At 43.1% G+C, this 21,505-nt stretch overlaps 1 protein-coding gene across 1 annotated transcript; it reads left to right on the plus strand.

Moving 5' to 3' along the window:
• Positions 1–4,511: 4,511 nt before the first annotated feature.
• On the plus strand, positions 4,512–20,673 carry IMMT (inner membrane protein, mitochondrial; the record flags this gene model as incomplete). The annotated part of the gene is made up of 14 exons (XM_010082735.1): positions 4,512–4,588; positions 4,993–5,182; positions 6,990–7,110; positions 7,732–7,812; positions 8,902–9,003; positions 11,639–11,775; positions 12,735–12,838; positions 13,983–14,118; positions 14,948–15,077; positions 16,239–16,253; positions 17,879–18,102; positions 18,745–18,876; positions 19,256–19,385; positions 19,720–20,673. Coding segments are annotated over 14 exons (2,187 nt in total), but the record flags the coding sequence as incomplete, so codon positions are not given.
• Positions 20,674–21,505: the final 832 nt, after the last annotated feature.

Consider the following 21,505-nt stretch of genomic DNA (forward strand, 5'->3'; position numbering starts at 1 on the left):
CCTGTCCTCGCACAGGAGGTGCTCCAGCCGTTGGACCATCTCCATGGCCTCCACTTTCCAACAGCTCCATGTCCTTCCTGTGCTGAGGACCCCACAGCTGGATGCAGCACTGCAGAGGGGGGTCTCAGGAGAGCGGAGTAGAGGGGGAGAATCACCTCCTTCATAGTCAGACACAAAGAGGAAAGAATATGCGATGCCAGGGGGAAAGCACCTGTTAAGCATATTTTCTGGACCTTTGCCCTTCCTCAGCAGTAGAGATTAGGATGATATCATCCTATGATAATGTGCTAGATTCTTCTTCAAGGAGTCGGCCAGCTTTCAGAAGCTACGAGGGTCTGTAGGTGAGGGTAACTCCCATACTAAGGCTCCAACTTGTATTTCAGGTGTCTGCTTAACAGTAATTAAAAAATAATCTGATTAGATCCTTTTATATTCTATTCTACATACCAGTGTTCATTACTCTGTTCATGCAGTTCAGCAAAGGAAAAGCCGTGCGTTCAGCTCTGCCTGGCTCTGCAGTTGACAGGTACCGGCTTTAAAGCTAGCAGCCTTTCCTGCCGCAGCAGCTGGCGTTTCCTCTGCTGCTTTATAAGGCTGGGGAGTTCTCTGGGCCAGGTCACCTGATGCCCACTAAAATAAGGCTCTGGGTTTGCAGGCCTGTGGAAAGTTTTAGCTAGGAGTTGAGAAGACAAAAAACAGGCTTTCCCAGATGTTTATCACTTAGGGCTCTTTGCATGTATTCGGTCTTTAAAAGAATGAGTCTAGAATGGCTGCACAGCACTGGAAAAGCCAGCGTTGTGCTTTGCAGCTCAGAGGTGTGTCTTCAGTCTGTTTGGTAGAAGAACTGTGCAAACCCAGAGGGGTCACAGCACCCTGTGAAGCTGGTTGTGTGTATCCTTCCTGTTTGTTCCCTTACTTTGAAAAATAACATTTTTTCCCCCTTTATCCCTTCTCATATTTCCTGATGAGACTGAGTACGACAGAGATTTAGTTTGGACAGCAAAAGTGTGCGTGCAATTAAATTGGTTTTTATATGTTTTGCTTCTTTTTATTCATATTGAGCTCTGTGCGTGGAGGATCAGTGAGCTTGTTACCAAGAAAATGGAAGTTGTGGCTTTGGGAGAAGTGGGTCTTCATCACAGCGATTTCATCAATATTTTCAGCTATATGTGCAGTGCTGTAGAGGGGCTCTTCTCCTTTATTTGGATGTAGTAGTTTTTTCTGTAGTTTTATTTGAAAAGAAACAGGGCTTTTTGTAAAAAGGTATGATATTTGGCAGAAGTCTTAAATGATGGGAAATTAATTTGAGTTCTGTGGTCAGATATCTTTGTTATGCTTAACTTCTCTCATAATGAAGACAAACGTTCTCTGGAGTCTCTGTTTTACTCTTTCTGTTTAAATACAGAAATCTCATTTTGCGGAAAACCATACGTGTCTTGCAAGCTTCATTCTGTGCAAATTCTGGGTCTGGTGACTAGGAGAGGTTTAGCTGAGACTGGATGAATGCAGAGGATGGAGTGTCCTGTGTCTGGTTATGTGAAGCATATCCCTGCAGGACAGATTTTATTTTTTAATGATGTTCTACCATGCTGTGCTGTACCTGTCACAAATGCTTTGCCAGGGCAAGCTCACGTGGATAACCCCAAATGCTGGATTCACCGGGGCTGTTAATGTGAAGGTGTGATGTGCCCTGCAAAGTGATTCTCGTGCAGATATAATAGTAGATAGTGAATGTAAAATAATAAGCATTTAAGAAGTCAAGTGAAACAAATAGCACATAGAGCTGCTGGAGGAGGAGGAAGGAATCGCAGCAGCTGCCCTGCGGTGCCCTTGCTACAGGGATCTGTGCTGTCTGTGTGATGCCATGTCCAAAGGGTTTTGTCTCTCTTCTCTTCTGCAGAACAGCAAGTGGTTCGTTTCTGCCTTTTACAGGGCATAGTGATGCAAGTGTGATGTATTTCTTCCAATTCTTCTGAGACATTGTCAGTTTTGATATCTGTGTTATTTATTTGTAATAAACTCCTGGAAATTACACAAAGGGGAGATTAGAAACGACTTGTAACTTTTCAAATAGGGGTGGTATAGTGAATATAAGCAAAATTATGATGATGGCTAAATGCTACTTTAAAAAAATTTGCCAGTGTTTTTTGGAGGTAATAGTGTGTTTAGATGTGAGTGAGGAAAATAAGACTTGGGCTTCTGTTTGTAAAACATTGGTACTTACAGATTTTCAGTTGTTCCCTGTTGGCCAGCTGTGGGAACTTCTGTTTGTTGCAGCATCTTGAAAGAAAGAGTTGTTGGGGGGTTGTTTTGGGTTTAGGTTATCGCTTCTATTGCTGCGCATACAGCAGTGTGAGGGTCCGACAGCAGCGTTTTGTTTTCTCTCATTTTGATGAATTATGAATAAAAGTCAGGATTTGACTGATCACAGAACAGCCCTGCTTGAAAGGCACCAAAGAGCACCTGGACTAAAACCAATAATCCCACCAAAAAATCCCTTCCTGACATACAGAGCACAACTGCTGAACGACGAGCAGCAAGTTTCCTCCTCTGCCCTGCAGCTCCCTGAGCACAGCCTGTTCCCGGGTGCAGGAGCAGATGTGTTTACTGAAGGTGGGAGGACTAAACGGGTATGGAGTTATTTGCCATCACTAGGCGTGAGTAGGGCTGCAGCCAGCATGAAAATGGATGAACTGGCCCAGGCACCACGGTTACAGTTGTGGCAGGCTCCAGGATCACCTAGAAGGCAAGCCCAGCCTGAGCAAGGACGAGCGAGTGAGTTGCCTCGAGCTCCCTCTTACCGTGGCGCAGGGTGGGATAACCTCCAGAAAGCCTGGAGAGGGGCTTCGGAGTGACGGCTTGTTTCCAGCTGAGCATCAGGCAAAATAACGTAAACCCAAAGTGCTGGAAGGGACTGAATATTCAGTCTGAACTGATCAACAGAAAATAACCTTTTTTTACCCCTTCATGTTATTGGGTTGAGCTGTACACATAATGCTCAAATATTTCGCTCGTCCTGTGCTTTATGGTGTAACAGGGACCTACTGGGACTCGGAAGCATACCCAGCAGCTGATTACAAAATGATTGAAGAAGCTTTTATCAGTGAAGTTCCATTTGAAAGGACTGATGAAGCCTCGGGGTGTGCTTCTGGGGCAATCAAGTCTAATAATCAAAAACAAAAACATTACAGAACGTATTTATTATTTTGTCTCCCGTTCTATCCATTGTAAACCAGAAGATCGACCGCGGAGCACAGCTAGGGCAAAGGACTGGTGAAGCCTCGGGGTGTGCTTCTGGGGCAGTCAAGTCTAATAATCAAAAACATTACAGAACGTATTTATTATTTTGTCTCCCGTTCTATCCATTGTAAACCAGAAGATCGACCGCGGAGCACAGCTAGGGCGTGTGAAGGTCTCGGGGGTAAGAAGAGCACGTTTCCTCTTGCTGTACGCGTGCTCCTGTTACTAATTAAAAATGTTTTTGGTAGCTGTTCTGGAAAGAATAAGAATTCCATCTTCCTGCCGTTCCTCTCTGTGCTGTTGGACAAGGATGGGACCTAAACCGCAAGACTTGTGCTTGTTACTTATTGCCATATGCAAAAGGAAATGGAGAAACTTATCCTCTGGGGCTAGGTTGTAGCGACGCATCTCTCAGTTTTCTTTTTTCTTTTTTAAAGAAAAATATTCTAGTTACCCAAAACATCTCAGTGGGGAAATTCCTTTTGTGCCCTGTACTCTGATTTCCATGAGTCCTGTGTTCCTCTCTTAGCAATTCATGGGTGGGGGTGGAAAAACCACCTGAGAGGGACAGAGTTTTTTCTTCTGTAGGCTGGAGTAGCTCAGCCAGTGTTTCTGGTAAATCTTAATTTTCACCTGAAATGTAAAGAAGATAAAAATCTCATTTAGTGTGTTTTTTTTTTTAAGTAGAATATAATTAAATATCACTCTTCGTATAGTCATTTCATTTATATTATAATCTGATGTCTATCTGGAAAGTGGATGTGTTGTTAATTCTTTTAAAGAGAAAGTCTTGGTTTGGAAGCTCAAGGAGAACTTGTATGTCTTCAGAAATAAAAATAGTTTTAAATATTAAAGATAGTTTTTTATTAGTTTTAAGTATTTAAACAGCTGTTGTTGTCTTCTGCACTGCTCACAGCTGAGCTGTTCTAGTGCGTGAGGTTGTTGAAGAGAATCTGAACTAATCCAGTTGTACTGCCCAGACTGGAGGCAGGGGATATAAACAGGCAAAATAAATGCAGAAATAAGCTGGGGTAGGTTTTTTTTTCCCCTCGTTTTTCAAAATGCCTAATTACTTCTTAAAATGCCCTTAACCTACAAGCTGCACTTGAGAAAGCTCCTTTGTTTGGGGAAAACAGAGTCCACCATCACTGCTCTAGTGCCGGCCACTGCTTTCCTTCTGAGGGCGAGCAAGACGGACCAGTGGAGCAGACTGTTCCGATGATGTTTAAATGTGCTCGTGGCTTAACTCTTGTCTCCTCTACCCCTTGCAGAATAGCCGGTGTGGGAGAGCATCACTCCGTCCGTTACAACTGTACCGTGGATATGCCACCGCCTCGGGAGAGTCTGGGTACGTAGAAGGTTTTGGAGGGGTATTGACCAAGAGAGAATCTGCTCCTTAGTTTCATTTAAGAGCAGATTGGTGATGGGGGGATGTTTTTGTTGGTTAACTTTTGTTCTTGTGGTTCTGTGCATTCCTCGTTTGATTCAGTCAGAACCAAATTAACCTAGTCAAGGTGATTGCTATTTAGAGGGAACATTGTGGGTTGTTGTCTTAGCTTTGTGTTCGTCACGAACCAGTACGGTACCAGGATGTTGCTGGTGCTGAAAGTGATTTAAAGTGGGTGCTGGGTTTGTTGGCAAGCTTCTGGAACAAAGTGGTTGCCCCCAGCTGTAAGCTAAAGACTCGGAAACTGTTTGATGTTTGTCATATAATACAATCTGCATAACTTTCACTCTTTTTTTCCCCTCCAGTGTTTCTGCAGGCAAAATCATTGGTGCAGGTGTCCTGTTTGTGGGTGGAGGAGTAGGGGGAACCGTCCTGTATGCCAGCTATGATACGCAATTCCGGGAAAGCGTAGAGAAGGCTATTCCCTACTCTGATAAACTCTTTGAGATGGCACTTGGTCCTGCGCCTTATACTGTACCAATGCCAAAGAAACCAGTAAGTGTGTCCCATTCACTCCAACCCTTTCATTTTACTTTTTTATAAAGAGAGCATCTGCTCATTGTTTTCAAATTCTGACTAATTTTGCTGTGTGCTAAGAATTGAAGAATTCTTAAATGAAGCAGGTTTAAGAGTTATGATCTGAGGTACTAACTACTTTGTGCTGCATAATACTGCTGCTTGTACATTTCCCATTATCATCTTGTGATTTTGCTCTGTGGGTTGTAAAACTGTTATTTTTATTTATAGTAAAATAAACCAGTAGGATCCTAACTAAATAGTTGCTCTACTTATACTCAGAAATAAATCTGGGAGAGAGACAGGTAGGTGATATATTGGAACTGAACTATTTTCCTAGAGGCTTAGGGTAGTTAGCAATGTAGCAGGGTTAGGAAACTGTTATTCTAAGCTGAACTTACTTTAAAGAGAACTGAGAACATTTTTGAATGAGTAGATTTCTATGGTACAGAGCCCTACATAAGCATCATACTTTGAAGTCTTAGTGGCGTGACCCTGGAGAAGGGCAAACCTGATACTGCCTCCATCACAGCTCTGGAAATTGTATCTGCAGGTTTCGCTCTTCCTGTATTTGAAAGCAAACACTTGCCAATTATCTAAGAATGCTAAAAAGCTGCTCTAGCCATGGTTGTCCTGAGCTTTCAGAAGCCATTTCACTTTCAAGGAACCCAAAATATTTTAAATTGGATTTAAAGAAAACTGTTCTTAATGAACAGAAGAATATCAGTTAACCAGAACAGGATCTCTTCTGGTTTTAGCTATGCTTCCCTTGTGATCATCCAAGCTCTTAATGCCTCCCAGGCACTAGTGAATTTTTTAAAACAGACTGGTTGGCTGACAAAGTTATCATCTGCCCAGTCACGGCTGTAACTCAAATGCTTTATTATTACCTTGTGGCTTTGCGTGTTAATATCATAAAACCTCACAGTGCTCAAGTAAGTGTTCGTCTGCTGTGAACACTACCTTCTGAATCCTTTCAAAGGGAAATCGGTGAAATTGTGCAACCCTGATTCTTCCATGTGGGTCAAGCCCATGCCGTGCCTGCAGCATCCTCTGTTCAGTGATAACCAGATAGAGTCATGTTTGTTTTTTTTAATTATGCAGTCATATATCTTTAAAACAGTTTTATGTATTTTCCACTACAACTTGAATTGCATAGAAACTGGGTGGGATGGGTGGGGTGGCTCCCATAAGCGTTGATGGACAAAAAATAACAATCGAGGGAGCAAGCTGTTGGAGCGGTTACCTGAAAAACTGAAGCTGGGTAGGGAAGACTGATGGCCTAATTTTTTTAATTACAAACGCTCAGGACATATGAAATTAAGAGAAGTATCAACTGAATTTAAGGTATACCTGTATGGACTAAATAATGTCCAAGGGGAAATAATTGAAATCTGCTTTCTGGAATTGTTTCAGACCTTCATGTACTTGTGGTTTTTATAGTTGCTGCATTATCTGTAGTCTTTCAAAACACTCGGAAGTGTTTGGAATGTTTGGGGCATGAAGTTATTTGCTGTTTATGCATGCCTTAATAAACTTTTGCAGTGAAAACTGCCACTATTGTACCTTCAGTTTTGGAGAGGTGAAAATTGTACCGATGCCTTTTAAATTACAAATCAAGGCAAGAAATTACATGGGCTCACTACTGTTTTTACGTTGTACGTTGAAGTTTAGATTTATGATACAGTCATCTGGACATGGAAATGTTCTTTTCTGTTATAATGGAATTGGTGACATACAGGTTATTTGGAAAACTGATTCTCTTTCTTATTTTTGAATTTCCAAGATACAGCAAGGTCCACTGCAGATCTCATCTGTAGCAGAAGTAATGAAAGAGTCTAAACAGCCTGCTACCAAATCGCAAATGAGCAAAACAGAACCTGTTGCTCCTTCAGAGGAAAAAGAAGGTAACTTTACAGAATCACATAGAGAGAAGCAAAAGGCTCAATGATCTCTTACATCATGAATCCTAGGGTAGATTAAAATAGTCCTGTGGAGTGGTTGATGATGAGTATGCTATAATTTCTTAGAATTAATGTTAGTTTCTTTTCAGTCATGAGAAAATTTGTCTAAAATGGCTTTAGCTTTTTTGGGGGGCTTTTTAAAAAAAAATTATTTACCTTATAGAATAGTTGGAACCTAAGACAAACTATCCTGCACAGTTTAGATATGAGAATAAAACGTTGGGTGCTGCACTCCAAGCCCATTTACCTCTTCTTCGTGCAAGCACAAGAAGCTTAATTTTGGATAATTACTGAGTTACTGTAAAGCCAGATCAAATGGAACTGGTTTAGAGAGGAGCAGTTGTGACATCTTTTTACATTTATCTCTCATGGCCATGCATGTGTGTATGTATAAGTACTACCTGGTTGCTGTTTGTCCAGGAAATTATCTTTTTCTGGAAATAATTATATCAGTGTCCAAATAATACATTTTTACAGAGGGAAAAAAATTAGGTCCTATATCCATTGTCTTACATTATAGATCATAGGTACTAACTGGTTTTGTTCTGTTACTGTATTTTACAGCAGGCAAGGCTGCAGCACAGATCATCTCCGCAACAGGTGTCGCTGTGTCGGTGCCAGCTCCGGGGATACAGACTGAAGAAGGTGAAAAAAAATCATGTGAACGCGATGCAGAAAAACAAAATCCTCTAGCTTTGAGTGCATAAATTCTTACTTCTGTGTTCATATTTATCTGTTTTGAAAGGCGCGATTCTTTCTGCCTTTTGTAGAAGAAACAACTTCCATGATCTGTTAATAGATTTCTAACATGCTAAGAAGCTGAGATTCACACCTGAGACAGGTTTAGCTGTGAACACAAGAGGAAAGCCTGCCTTTATGCTGAGCTGGAACTTGTACCATCCAGTTTGCCTCTGCTCTTTGCAGCTTTCTGATTGAGGTTCAGAAAAACAAGTCTGCCCAGGGCCAAGTGAAGAAACTGCATTTATTGTTTCAGTCAACAAGAAATGCTAGCTTCTATATGTTAGTCTCTTTCAGATGAGATTATGTTAATTTCTTTATGTGTGAACTCGTTTCATAAAAGTATGCCGGCAGTAAGTAAATACATTCTTCAGAGTGTCATAGTGTTGACACAGGGTTTGCATCAGCATTATTCAAAGGTAGCCTGATGTTTTTTGTTGCAGTGTGAGTCTGAGAGCTGAGAGATCTGGGCTCTCTCCTCAGTTCAGATGCAGACTTGCTGTTGAGGTCAATGCTCACTCTTAAGGCATTTTAAATAGCCTTAGGCGAGGGAGTAGAGTATAATTGTGATTCACCGTAGCCCTCCCACATCTTTCTTATTTTGCCTGGACTCTCTTAAGTGTGGCAAAGGAGAACTGAAAAAAAAATAAGAACAGATGTTCACTTAAAACTTAAACTTGGCTCCATAAGTGTTCTTCACTTCTTGCTTTGCCTTTCACTTCTGAATCTTGTGTATTTTTGTAAGTAGACAGCAAAAAATCTACAGATGCATGTGAGGTATCCATGCTGCTGTCTTTAATTTTAAGAAGATGTGAAACTGGCTTTTGTAATTATGCATATAAAAATGCTGGAGGTAGTTTCAGCATGGCTTAGTGCAGCAGTCAGATTTATAAAGTGATACTGACTATAAAAATCAGCTTTGAAAAGAAAGTTACTTCCCTGCAAGTAATCCATACACTAATTTGGACTCTCCACTTAACTTTTACTTCTAAATAGGTAAAGAACATGAAGGTTCCCATGCTATAAAAGAACGGTCACCAGAAGAAGTTGCAGCCCGGCTTGCCCAGCAAGACAAAGAGGAGCAAGAGAAGATATCGGGTAACTCCATACTGTTCATTTTAGTGTATGCGTTGTGTGTGACAGAAGAATTGTTGGAGTGCAATTCAGAGTTCCAAGTTGCTCATGCACCTCTCTTGTTGTTGTCCCTGTGTTGTGTTGGCAGAATGAGCGGAGTTGAAGCTTCTTCCACCCACTAAGAATTAACTGATAGTTAAAGAATGATGAAAAATTTTGGGTTGGAATGGACCTCCAAGGAATCTAGTCCACTCCCTGGCTTGGAGACTTGGGGCAGGTTGCTCAGGGCCTTCTCCCATGGAGGTCTGAAGCTCTCGAAGGATGGAGATTATTCGACCTCTCTGAGGAGCTTTGTCAGTGCTTCTTATGATGGAGAACCTGATACATCCAATTAATTTCTCCTGTTGGCACTTGGATCTGTTGCCTCTTGCCCTTTCTCTGAGCACCTCTGGGAAGTCTGGTTTGGTCTCTTCTGTAACACTGCTTCAGATGTGGAAGGCATTATTTAAAATAACCCTTGGGCTTCTCTTCTTCAGGCTAGAACAAGCCCAGATCCCTCAGCCTCTCACCCGTGTCCTGTGCTCCCATCCCCTTCCCATCTCAGTGCCTCCCCGGTGTTCCTTCCTTGGTTCGTTTGTGCCTTTCTTCTACTGAGGCTCTCAAAATGAGACACTGTATTCTAGAGGTAGTCTCCTAAGTGCCAGTTAGAGGGAAATGGTTCCTTCACTTGACCTGTGGGAGGTGTTTGATCGTTCACGGTCGGGACTCATTGCTGTCAGAGCGTGCTGTTGACCTGTGGTCTGGTTGCCATCTCCTGGGGTCCCCAGGTCTTTGTCTACAGAGCTGCTGCCTCGACTTGTTCGGTGGTGGTTCAGGGACAGCACGTCAGGGTGTGTGAAGAGTCGCCTGTAGGTTCTGGGTTGGAAATGATGACAATTCCTTGCTTGGGTTCTCACTCGGACAGACCTGTTAGTCCAGCTCTGTTACTGAGAGGCGGTCTGGCTTTTCCCTTGTCCCAAACCTCATGTCCTTGTTGTGTGTCTGCTCAAAACAGTGATCTTCGCTTCCCTCCTCACCCCGACTTGGTTTATCAGATTTTAAGTACTTCCAGGCTGCTGTTTGGTCTTGGTTTGGCTGTGGCATGACAGTTGAAATCAGGAGGTTTGTTTAAACTGGGGTCCTTTCCTGGTTTGCCTCAGGGGGATAGAAAAAGATAAATTTTTATTTTTTTGGTAGATGGTGTTTTGCTGTCTAGTATGTCTGGGCAATCTGTAGCCAGCTACCTTGATAGTTACCTTCTGAAAGCAAACCCAGCACAAGCTGCAGATGGCCTGCAGCGTTAGAAAGTTCCCATATAATCCTCCAGCCAGTGTTGGTGAGGACGAGAGGGACACCAGCCTCTTGGAGAAATGGATGGATGTTGAAGGATGACTTCTAACTAGGGGCAGTGCAAGGACAGCTGACTGCAGTGGCTCCACAGACCTTTTGCAGTGAGAGGAAAGGAGTCTTTGGGGGTGGGTAGGCTAGAGACATTGACTGCAAGGATGCTGAACAGAAGCTGTATTTAAAGTGAGAGTTTACTGCTAACGTAGGCGTAACCAGTGAAAACAGGCTTGAAAGGGAGTTTAACAGTACTGAGCCCACATATTGGACATGCTTCAGCCTGCTGTGGGAGCTACGGCCTTTTTATGTCATTATTCTCTTTGTGCTTGGAAAGGGCTGATAGTGGAAGAGGCGCTGGTGCCACGTGCTGTGTCTGATCTGACCTGTCCGACCGCTGTGCACGTGAAACGGGATCCTGGCAGATGTGTCAACCACACTAAGACATTGCTCTGAGTGCTCTGGTCCTCAGCCAGAGTCTGAGCCTTGGGCTGCTGTTGTGCACGAGGGATGAGAAGCATGGACAAGCCTGGACTTAAAGGGCTCGGAGTAAACATGCTGGTTGTGGTCTGCTGCCGCTTGATTCTGCTCAGAACTTTGTGTGGTGTAGGAGAGCGACAGGAACAGAATCAAGAGGCTTGGCATTAGCTGTCTGCATCATACAAGGACTTTGTTTGCAAGTGAAGAAGTTGAGATGTTACCCTGAAAAAATCCAGAGGAGTATTTCCTGGACAGGTGTATTTATTTACCCTACTACTTAGAAATAAATGTCTGACTCCAGAAAGGCAGGTGTTACTCACTCTGTTGAACCATTCTGGTTTGGTTCCAGCTTGAATAATTAATAGCTCATTTGTGCTTCTCTACCAGTCGGAACAGATAGTTGAGCCCACCACCTTCTTGGCTAGGAAGAATAACTCTGCATTTGGAATATATCTTCCTTGTGGAAGACAGGGGAATTTACTTGTTTCCTCTTACTCACCATTGTAACAAATGAAGATGGAATATACCTCTTGGTTTAAGTGCACCCCCTGCAGAAACACAGTAAAGGTCTTCCACCAAGTAGCTTTATTGCTGCAAGTGCAGACGTGCACCTGAGTACTCCTCTACATAAGGAGCGTGTTGTGGCAACCTTTCTTCTGCAGGCGTAGTTCCTGAACTGACCAACTCTTTTGGGTGACAGAAAATAACATAAGGAGATGCAGAGGATATAGTGTGTCATTTTACTGATTCTAAGGCTCTTTTCTTTATAGTTTAATGAAGTTAATTCATTTTTTTCCAGCCCTTGCAGCAACTCTAGAAGCAGCCCTAAGCGCAACAGCTCGTATAACCCTTCAGGCGATTACTGCCCAGGAATCTGCTGTGCAAGCAGTGAATGCCCATTCGCAGATACTGAAGGAGGCCATGGACAATTCTGAGGTAAACTGGACAAATGGGGACAATTTTTGTTTTGTTTATTGTGTTATCTTTTCACAATTCAGGATAAAGTTGGAAGCTTATCTTTCCTCTTGTGAAATGTGGTGTAGTTGAATAACGCAGTGTGTTTGCTTTTGAATTTTTTCCCCCCCTAACTCCTTTATTTCCCTTTTTCATGAAGAAAAGTTCAAGTTTACACATTGATAGTCTTCATGTTGTATTTTAATTAATTGTATTTTAATTCCCAAGCCCCTTTTTTACCTAGATACAGTTAGGGTGTCATGCTGGCCACCCTGATAAATCTGTTGAACTATTCCCTTTGCCAAAATCTTCTTGCTGGATTGTTTGTTTCTTGTCTGGAAACAAGATGGGGACATATGAGTGACACCAGCTGCGGTTTTGGTGTGTTAATGCCAGGATTTGTGTGGAACCGCTTCTTCCTATTCAGTTCTGGAGCAGAGGGTATAATTTAGTGGTTAATCAACGAGCACGGGCATACGGGCAACTAAACAAGCACTTGAGATTTAATATAGTAATGAGTAAAACAGGTGTCTTAAGAGTTTTTAGTTAAGCTTAAATATTAAGCTTACTTTAAAATTAAGCAGCTTTAAGTATTAAGCTTAAAAGCAATTTTAAAGCATTACAGTACTTCAATACATGTAGAGATTCTCCCCCGGAATGTTTTGGCACCATGCAGTGATCCTCGCACAAGCTCTTCTGTGTGGACAAACGGTTGTTGCTCAGATGAAACAGAACATTAAGCATCAAAGAAAACAAAATAAAACACTGGAAGGAAAAAATCGTTCATAAAGCTTCCAGCTGTGCTGTTGGTAAAACACAAAAATGTCACTTGAGTGAAATGAGTGCAGCGGCTTCTGAATCTCTACAGGCTTTCAGTATTTTATTTTTTGACTCTTATTTCATTATTGTGGTGGCCCTAATTAGGCATCTGTGCTTCTTAGGCTGCTGGGGAGAAAAAATCATCTCAGTGGCGTACTCTGGAGGAAGCGCTGAAGGATCGGAGGAGAGCAGTGGATGAAGCTGCTGATGCCCTTCTGAAAGCCAAGTAAGTTCTCTGTTTTTAAGGCTTATCGAGTGGTAAGTTAACATCACCCGTGTGAGGGCTAGCAGACACTAGAAGAGTTTCTAGAAAGTATGCAGTCACCTGTGTTCTTTATTAAACTGATGTGTTGGTGCCAAATCAAAAAAAGATTGAATACACAAATTAATATTTTAATTTGCAGTGTGTAGATCTTAGGTGTCTGTGCAAATAGTCCTCACTGTACCAAAGTCTGAAATAGTCCTGTTCTTCTTTTTAAGAACTTGTTTATTTCCTTAGATATATAGTGTTGGTAAGTTCAAGTAAGATTAAATAAATTCCATAACAATTTTATTACTATTTTTGGATAATTTTGTCAATATTAAACCTATAGGAAGGACTCCATGACTGCAGTCTGTGTTGAGTCAGTAACATCACTAGCTGCTTTTAGTTGTAATGAAAAATTAAACCTTGGAGTATTGTTTGGCAGTTCCATCTGTCAGCAGAGTTGCTTTTAAGGTTAGATTTTTACTAAGCACATGTCTAAGAAAAACTTGAATTCTGAAATGGAGCACTGCTTGTTACCCAGGGTTCTGTATGAACCCCGCTGATGTGCATTGAGCCTGGTGTGCAGACTCACTGCGTAGGGATTATAGCAGCAAAAATGACAGACAAATATCCCTACGTTGCTTTTGTAATGAGAATAAATTTGGGAGCTTTTTGATGCTTCTGAGGCTGAGAGGGCAACAGTGAAGAGAGGGGAACATCATCCTTGAAGATGCACAATTGATATTTAAGTTACAAACTTCTCTTATCTTTGAAGTAGCTGTGCTGAGTAAAAGTAGTTCTGTGATGTACCTGAGGGTTTCAAAGAGTAAAACTCACCAAGAGTGAACTTTCTCTCATCTGCTCCGTCCACTAAGTCTTGAGTCCTAAGTACTAACTGTACTGTAGATAATTCTCATTTTACTTGGAATAGACACTTTGACATCTTTAGGCTTCAGGCTGTGGAAAGAAAAATCTTTAATCACAGCATCTTGGCCACAGAGCTGGTAGATGGGAAGCACCAGTAGAGATATCCAGTAGCTCTACCAGTAACTATTTATAACACAGACAGCATAAAGTAAACTTTTCTGTATGCATTATAATTAGCAGCTGCTTCTTTTTTCAGAGAAGAGTTAGAGAAGACAAAAGGTGTCATCGAGAATGCCAAGAAGTCTCAGCTCGCAGGAGCCAAACCTCACATTACTGCTGCAGAAGAAAATCTTCATCATATGATAGTTGACTTGGACAATGTTGTGAAAAAGGTAATGCTGCCACAGAATTATTTAATTGCCATTAGAATAATGATTGCTTGGCAGCTTGTGCAGGCTTCCTATTCCCAGATCCTCTGTAGTACTTTAAATATTTTTTTACAGTGTAAATTTTGGCCTTTTTTAGCTATACTCAGTCTTTGAGATGGTTATATATCAGTGAACAGTCATGACAAGATCTTTGCAGGAAGAACTTGAACTCTGTCTTGAGAGAGTCTCCAGCCAGCTTGATTCGCATCTGTCCTTTCTTGCGAGCGACTTGTAATTCTTGCCATTTGGTGCCGAGAGGACTTTAGCATGAAGGTAGGGAGGAGTAGGAGCAAATGGTGCTAAGGACTAGGTGGGTAAATCACTTTACAGCTCAGAAGACTAGGGAAGAAATGTAAAGGTGAAATTTACCTCCTTTGCAGCACAGCAGATAATTAATCAGGTGTGTGTTGAGTGGAGAATTTAGCCTAATAGTGGGAATATCAGAGGGGGGGGCAGCCGTCCCAGGCCTGTATGGCAGCTGAAAGCAGAGAAGAAGAGCTGGAGATCTTTAAAGATATAAACTGAATTAAGATGCTCTTCTGGGCCTGTCTAGGCTATAAGCTGGCTATCTGGTTACAGTGTGCATGTCAGGAGAAGTGGCTTTGTGGTAGGTCCAGCAAAGAATTACGGCATACAAGAGGTGGGGTTTTGCTCCCTGAAGTGAGTTTGCTTTGGTTGTGCTGGAGGATAACGGTATCTGCCACTAACTCAAGACCTGGCTTTAAATGATATATGCCTCTGTTCTCAATATTTGTCTTGAAAAATAAACTGATCTTGTTTTTGTTTGTTACAGGTTCAGGAAGCACAAACTGAGGCCAAGATAGTAGCTCAATATCATGAGCTTGTGGCGACAGCTAGAGAAGAGTTTCAGCGCGAGCTTGACAGTATCACCCCCGATGTCCAGCCCGGCTGGAAGGGGCTCAGTAAGTCTCTGATTGCAGGGTTTTTTCGTGCTTGTTGCATGCAGGTCACTTCGGGTTGTGGTGTTTCTGTCACTACAGCCACTGAATTGAACATCCAGTGTCCTATTTTTCATATTGTTTGGTTGGTTTGAAGTGAAAATCAATTCCCAATTAAAATAAGTAATCTAAAGCCGCTGTTAGGAAGAGGATTAATTCTGGAAGCTACCTGTGCTGTATTGGAAGTTTCAAAAAAGCGTATCATATCATATGGTTGTTTAAACATCTGTTCCCTCCCCTGGTATATTCCAGGAAGAGAGCCAGGTCACTCAAGATTGGGATGAGATCTGTGTTGCTCACTGATCTGGTTTACTCTCTGTGATTATAGGTATTAAAATACACCATTATTACAGAGTGACAGAGAACTCCCTGGATTTCTCTACACCATCACTGAAATGATAGAAATGCTGACAGACAGAATTAACTGTTCATACCCTACCTACCCCAGTAGATGCTGTTTCTAAATTAAATCGACACAGTAACTTACCTTGAACAACAGAAAATGCTGCCCAGAAGCTGTGAATAGGCATCTTACATTTAGTTATGCTGTTCCTACTGCAATTCTTTGCCTGAGATCTGAAATCTCATGAGCTGCCTTTCCTTGCACAGGATGAAGGGAGAACATCTTGGGTTTTGTGATTGCTGCCCCTTTTGAGGGAGGAAAGGGAATCTGATCCCTTCCATTTATTCAATTTCATACTGGTGTGAACTACTGAAGTAACACCAGACTGCCTTGTTATGGTCCGTGACTCTCATGCCTCTTGGGAATTTTGTTTCTTAACTAACTGCTTCTGATTTATGAGAGCCTAGAAATGTCAGACTAAAACTTCTGATGTCCTGTTTCACTTTTCTGTTTCAAACTTCTATTCCTTGCTTTGGCTAAACTTCATCAGTCTGTGGGTTTCCAAAGGTGATTTTAGTGGTTGGGATGTTTTGGGCCACATCTTGCCTGGAATATCAACTTTTATACTTGACATACTGTTCTTCCTAAATTCCTGAAGACTTGGACTGATGTTTAAGTCACTGTAGATAAGCAGCTCTTAGTTTTCTGTTTTCCTTTTGCCTGACTGACTTGCTGTAGTGAACGTGCATTAACTTTTCCAACCTCTCCTCTTTCTGTTGCAGAGATAACTGACTTAGGTGAGTTCCTGTAACTTGTTCTGCTCTTGTGAATGTCATCTCTTCTCTCTGCCCTTTTCTCTGTTTGTGTGGTACATGACTCAGTTACAGGCAGTATCAACACAGGGGTGAAATGTTGCATTCCTGAAACATTTCAAGCTGAGGTATGCTTGGGATCCTTTCCACTAGTTTTGCACGTCTAGCTTAAACCACAGACTCTTTGTCTGGTGGCATTTCCCAGGTCAGTGTGATTGCTGGCATGTGAAAGCCAGGTTTAAATGTTCTTTGTGAATTTAAGCCAGTTGATGCATGCTTCTGAGATTCCAATGAGAAACGAAACTTCAACCAGTTTGGTTAAGCTGTGTGATGGTGTTTGTCCTCACATAGGCCCACCCAGCAGCAATCCTGGCTCGAGGGGGGGCTGGATACGCCAGCTCCTGCCGATGCCACTGAACATCTGGGTGCTTTGTGTGCTGGAAAAGCCACGTAGGGGATTCTGAGCTGGGTCACCAAAACCACATTTGTTTAATTTGAAGTAGGCTTGACTCTCTGAATTTAATCTTCACGATTGATTTTAGAAGTGTTGATTCTGAGGTTGATTACTATTTTTTCCCTTTCGATCCAAGAAATGTAATTTAAAACCGGAGTGCAGTAAAACCCTGTTCTGTTTGTAGCAGTGTTTAATTCAACAGCTGAGCTTAGTGGTGCTGGTCAGCTTCCCTGCTGGACGCGAGCACCGCTGCACCGAGCCCTCTCGTGCTGGTCCTTTCTCCAGCACACACCAGCAGAATGGCCGAAGGACTGCTGAATTTCACTTGCTTTGGGCCCTGCAGGAACACTTTTCTGAGTAGTCCCTGGTTTTCCACACAGGCGATGCAGCTGGCAGCCAGCGCAAAATAAGCTGCAGGATTTTACAGAGCCTGGGCCATTCTCAGGTCATCACATCTACAAAGGCTGCAGGAGGAGCTTGTTTCCTCCTCCTGTCCCAGCAGAAAAACAGCAAACTTCTTAGCAGAGACAGAAGTAGTTGGGACCCCTCCTGCTCTTTGAGTAGCCAAACCCAAAAGGTACAAATCAGAGTAAGAAATGTGGTTGCAAACAGTTGGTCTGGAGGACTGTTGAAGAGAGAACATAATTCTGGCTGTCTCTCACAATGACTTCAGTGTTCTCAGGATCAAAATTCTGTAAGCTGGTCCCAGCTGGAGATACCGGTCAGAACCGGGGTTTTACATACCCTGCTGCCCTGCGTCCTGTCACAGGGGAAAATACGTGGTAGTGTAAAGACCAAGAAATGTACAGAGTTGTTGACAGTCTCCTCTAATTGAATGTGACATGGGTATAGGAGTGTAAATAATAGAATAATAGAATCATTAAGGTTGGAAAAGACCTCAAGGATCATCAAGTCACTTCAAAGAAACTAAGATGATTTCTGTCCTGGATAGAAAGTACTTGCTCCTAGGTGTGGCTCAGAAAATTGTAACGGGCGGGCATGAGTACAGGTCAAGGGCTTGAGGGCTCGGAAGCTTTTCATAAAACATGCTTGCTGGTCAATCACATGGAGCCTGGGAGTGCTCGAGTGGGAGGCGGGGAAGCACCGCGACGGCAGTGTCCCTGCAGACCTTTGTAACGCCCTTTGTTTTCTTTAGCTGGCCAGTTATCGACGGATGACTTAAATTCTCTCATTGCACACGCCCATCGTCGCATCGACCAGTTAAACAAGGAGCTGGCGGAGCAGCGAGTGAGGGAACAGCAGCACATCGAGCTGGCCCTGGAGAAGCAGAAACTTGAAGATAAAAAATCGTTTGAGGCAGCAGTGGCCAAAGCGCTGGAGCATCACAAAAGTGAGATTGAAGTAGAACAGGAGAAGAAGGTAAAGTGGCATAACACACCTGTTTGCATCTCTGGCTCAAAAAGGAGGTAGAAGAGCTAGAGGGAGTGCACAGAAGAGCAGCTGAGGTGTTCTGAGGGATGGGAGACTTCAGATAGGGTAACCCTCAGGATAAGTGTGGAAAGGAGATGTTGAGCAAGGAAATGTCTGCAGAGTTAGAGTGGTAGAATCATACAGCGAAACAGGGAACGACTTCCTCACCTTCCTGTCTGCTGTTGGAGATGGGATTACTGGGTCAAAATGGATGTTTGATCTGCCCCCGTCTGGCCATCGTTAGGGCCGTGTAGCCCCTCTGTCCTGCCTCCAGGAGGCATCTCCATGTTCTGCCACTCTTTGCCAGTGGTTTGGGATTTTACTTCTTTCCAAAAGACTGTGAAAACTCAGAATTTTAATGCTGCTTTGGACATGAAGCAAGTGCAAATTACAAACGTAGGAATCTGGGCACTGGAGGTTTTATCTTTTGAAGTACTTTTTTTTTTTCAGCTTTTTAAGATGAAACATGAGCTCTGTCAATGCCACTTGTATAAAACTTACCCTCAGTAATCACTGACGGATGATATAATCGTAGCATCTGACAAGCAGTTGAAAACCTCGGTGTAATAACAGCTGCTTGTGTGTGTGCAGGTTGAAGAAGTCCGAGAGGTGATGGAGAACGAAATGAGGACCCAGCTCCGGCGCCAGGCTGCTGCCCACACAGACCATCTGAGAGACGTTCTTAAGATCCAGGAGCAGGAACTAAAGGTGGAATTTGAGCAGGTAAGGGAGAAGAGTCCCCAAGGAATTAGGCAGATATTTGAACCCTTGCAAAGCACGTCCTTCAGGATGAGACTCCAGGAGACTGAGATGTGGGCTGGGGAGGGAAGCCTGCGCATCCTGAAGAGATTAAACGAAATGCCTGAACATGTAGGTTGTATTCAGACTTGTCTTAAAAGCTTTTGCTATAGGTGAGAAATTTTTGACAGTGACAAGTGCTGTTAACTGTTAAATTCACCCTAATAAGGCTTCTTATTAGTATATTGTATTATGTATTGTCCCTAGCAAGAACAACAGATTTATAGAAATGTATCTTAAAAATAAGGTAAATATAATTGAACAGCTCTTTCTGGTCTGATGTAGGTGTCTTGCTCTGTTTCAGAACTTATCAGAGAAACTCAGTGAACAAGAAATGCAATTCAGACGCCTTACTCAGGAACAGCTCGACAACTTCACGTTGGATATCAACACTGCCTACGCCAGGCTGAAAGGAATTGAGCAAGCAGTTGAGAGTGAGCACTGAACCCACATTTCTTTAAGGGCTAAAGTCACGATACCCAAAGGCCCGTTACCCAAACCTGTGTCCTTAAGCCCAGCCTTAGGCATGTAGGACACGGCCTGGGTTTACCACGCTGCTGAACACCCAGGAAACCCACCCTGCCTGAGTCCAAAGCTCTCATCTTTTTCCAACCCTGAATTGCAGAACAGATTTGTTAAGATCAAGTACCAAGGGGGTGGCTGCTTCTGAAAGCAGAGTGTTTAGAGGGATGGCTTTTGCTGCTTGTGTTCAAAACTCCCCATACATGTGCCCCCAACTGAGAGTCCCCTTCTTGGCTTATTTTGCAGGTCACGCCGTAGCGGAAGAGGAAGCCAGGAAGGCTCATCAGCTGTGGCTTTCTGTCGAAGCACTCAAATATTGCATGAAAACAGCCTCTGGGGATAGTCCCACGGAACCGCTGGAGAGTGCAGTGAAGGCCATCAAAGCCAGCTGCTCCGACAACGCCTTCACAGAAGCCTTAACAGCAGCTCTCCCGCAGGAGTCACTGACACGGGGAGTGTACAGTGAAGATGCCCTCAGAGCACGTTTCTACACAGTCCAAAAACTGGCAAAAAGAGTGGCTATGATCGATGAAACGAGAAACAGCTTGTATCAATACTTCCTGTCCTACCTGCAGTCGCTGCTTCTGTTTCACCCTCAGCAGCTGAAGCCACCTGCTGAGCTCAGCCCTGACGACCTCGACACATTTAAATTACTGTCTTACGCTTCGTATTGCATCGAACACGGAGATCTGGAGCTGGCGGCTAAATTCGTCAACCAGTTGAGAGGAGAGTCGAGGAGAGTGGCACATGACTGGCTGACTGAAGCTCGAATGACCCTAGAAACAAAACAAATTGTGGATATCTTGACGGCATACGCCAGCGCTGTGGGGCTAGGAACAACTCAAGTGCAGTGAGCTAGGATTGTTTCGGAGGCAGTTCAGCGATCGTTTGTGCTGGAAAGAAATCCCATGATCTCCTAAGGGTTGCAAACCGAGCTGTTGGCTGGCAGGGGCTGGAAGCATTAAATCAAAGCATGGGTACAGCCTTGTTTCCTTGCACTGTATTTAACTTCACCACCCGTTGTATTTGTATTGGTTTTATCATGACAACCAACTTCAGGAAGCTTCTCTAAAATTTGTGTAAGAATTTTGTTTCCCCATCTTACCAAGCGGGCTTGTGATCCAAACAAAATAATGTTTGTAACCTGCCATTAATGATTTGCCACTTTGTCAGCTGAATAAAACGAGACATGAACCACTTTCTCCTGCTGTTCGGTCTCCTATTTAAACACCAACTACAGCTGGGCAGTACAAGAACAGCCTCTCTCCATGCCCTGAAGATGACAAAACTTGTCTCTGGTTTACTTCTTTCAGGGAGAAAGAATTAATCAATGTGTCAATTAATTTGTACAGCTATAAAAAAAAAATATCTGAGTACAGGTTTACATAGCTACCACTTAAGCTGGTGTCAGAGCACTTATTCTGCTGGACTTGAACCCCTGCACGTTTCCTGTCAGAGCAGCTCTTCTCCAGTTCTAGAAGACCAGGCGTTTCTATCTAGAAGCCAGACTTTGGTTCACCCATGAGAGCTCACAGAAAGCCCAGCTCCTTCCTTCCTTCTCTTACCTTTCCCCTAATTCTTACCCTTAGTGAAGAAAGATTGATCAACCTTACTCAGTACTCACTTGCTGAAATAACTGTGGCTTTGCTCCTTGCTGATCCAGTTTTATACTGTTGATGCAATGAAGCGAGGAGCATACTCCCACCTCTGCAGCCCTTTATCTTTGATCTGCCCCTGTACTAGTCTCACCTTCCTGAACAGGCGTGTTCCCTTTCTGGAGCAAGCCTGGCCTTTAGACAGCTTTACTGCCCCTCCACTCCTGGAACGTGAGGAACACCGGACTTTCAGCCTTTCAGCTCTAGTTTGTTCTACCTCAAGCAGCTGTTGGTTCTTGAACTCATTATTGAATAATCTGGAGGCTGCTTTGTGCTGCTGAAGTGCCCTTACCTGTCCTGCTGCATCATGCACACTGAGGTTTTATTTTTCACAAAGAGAATAATCTGTTAACTGCTTTTCACTAGAATATGGTTTC

This window comes from Pterocles gutturalis, unplaced genomic scaffold, assembly GCF_000699245.1.
Source record: "Pterocles gutturalis isolate BGI_N339 unplaced genomic scaffold, ASM69924v1 scaffold1830, whole genome shotgun sequence".
In the NCBI taxonomy this organism is placed as follows: Eukaryota; Metazoa; Chordata; class Aves; order Pterocliformes; family Pteroclidae; genus Pterocles; species Pterocles gutturalis.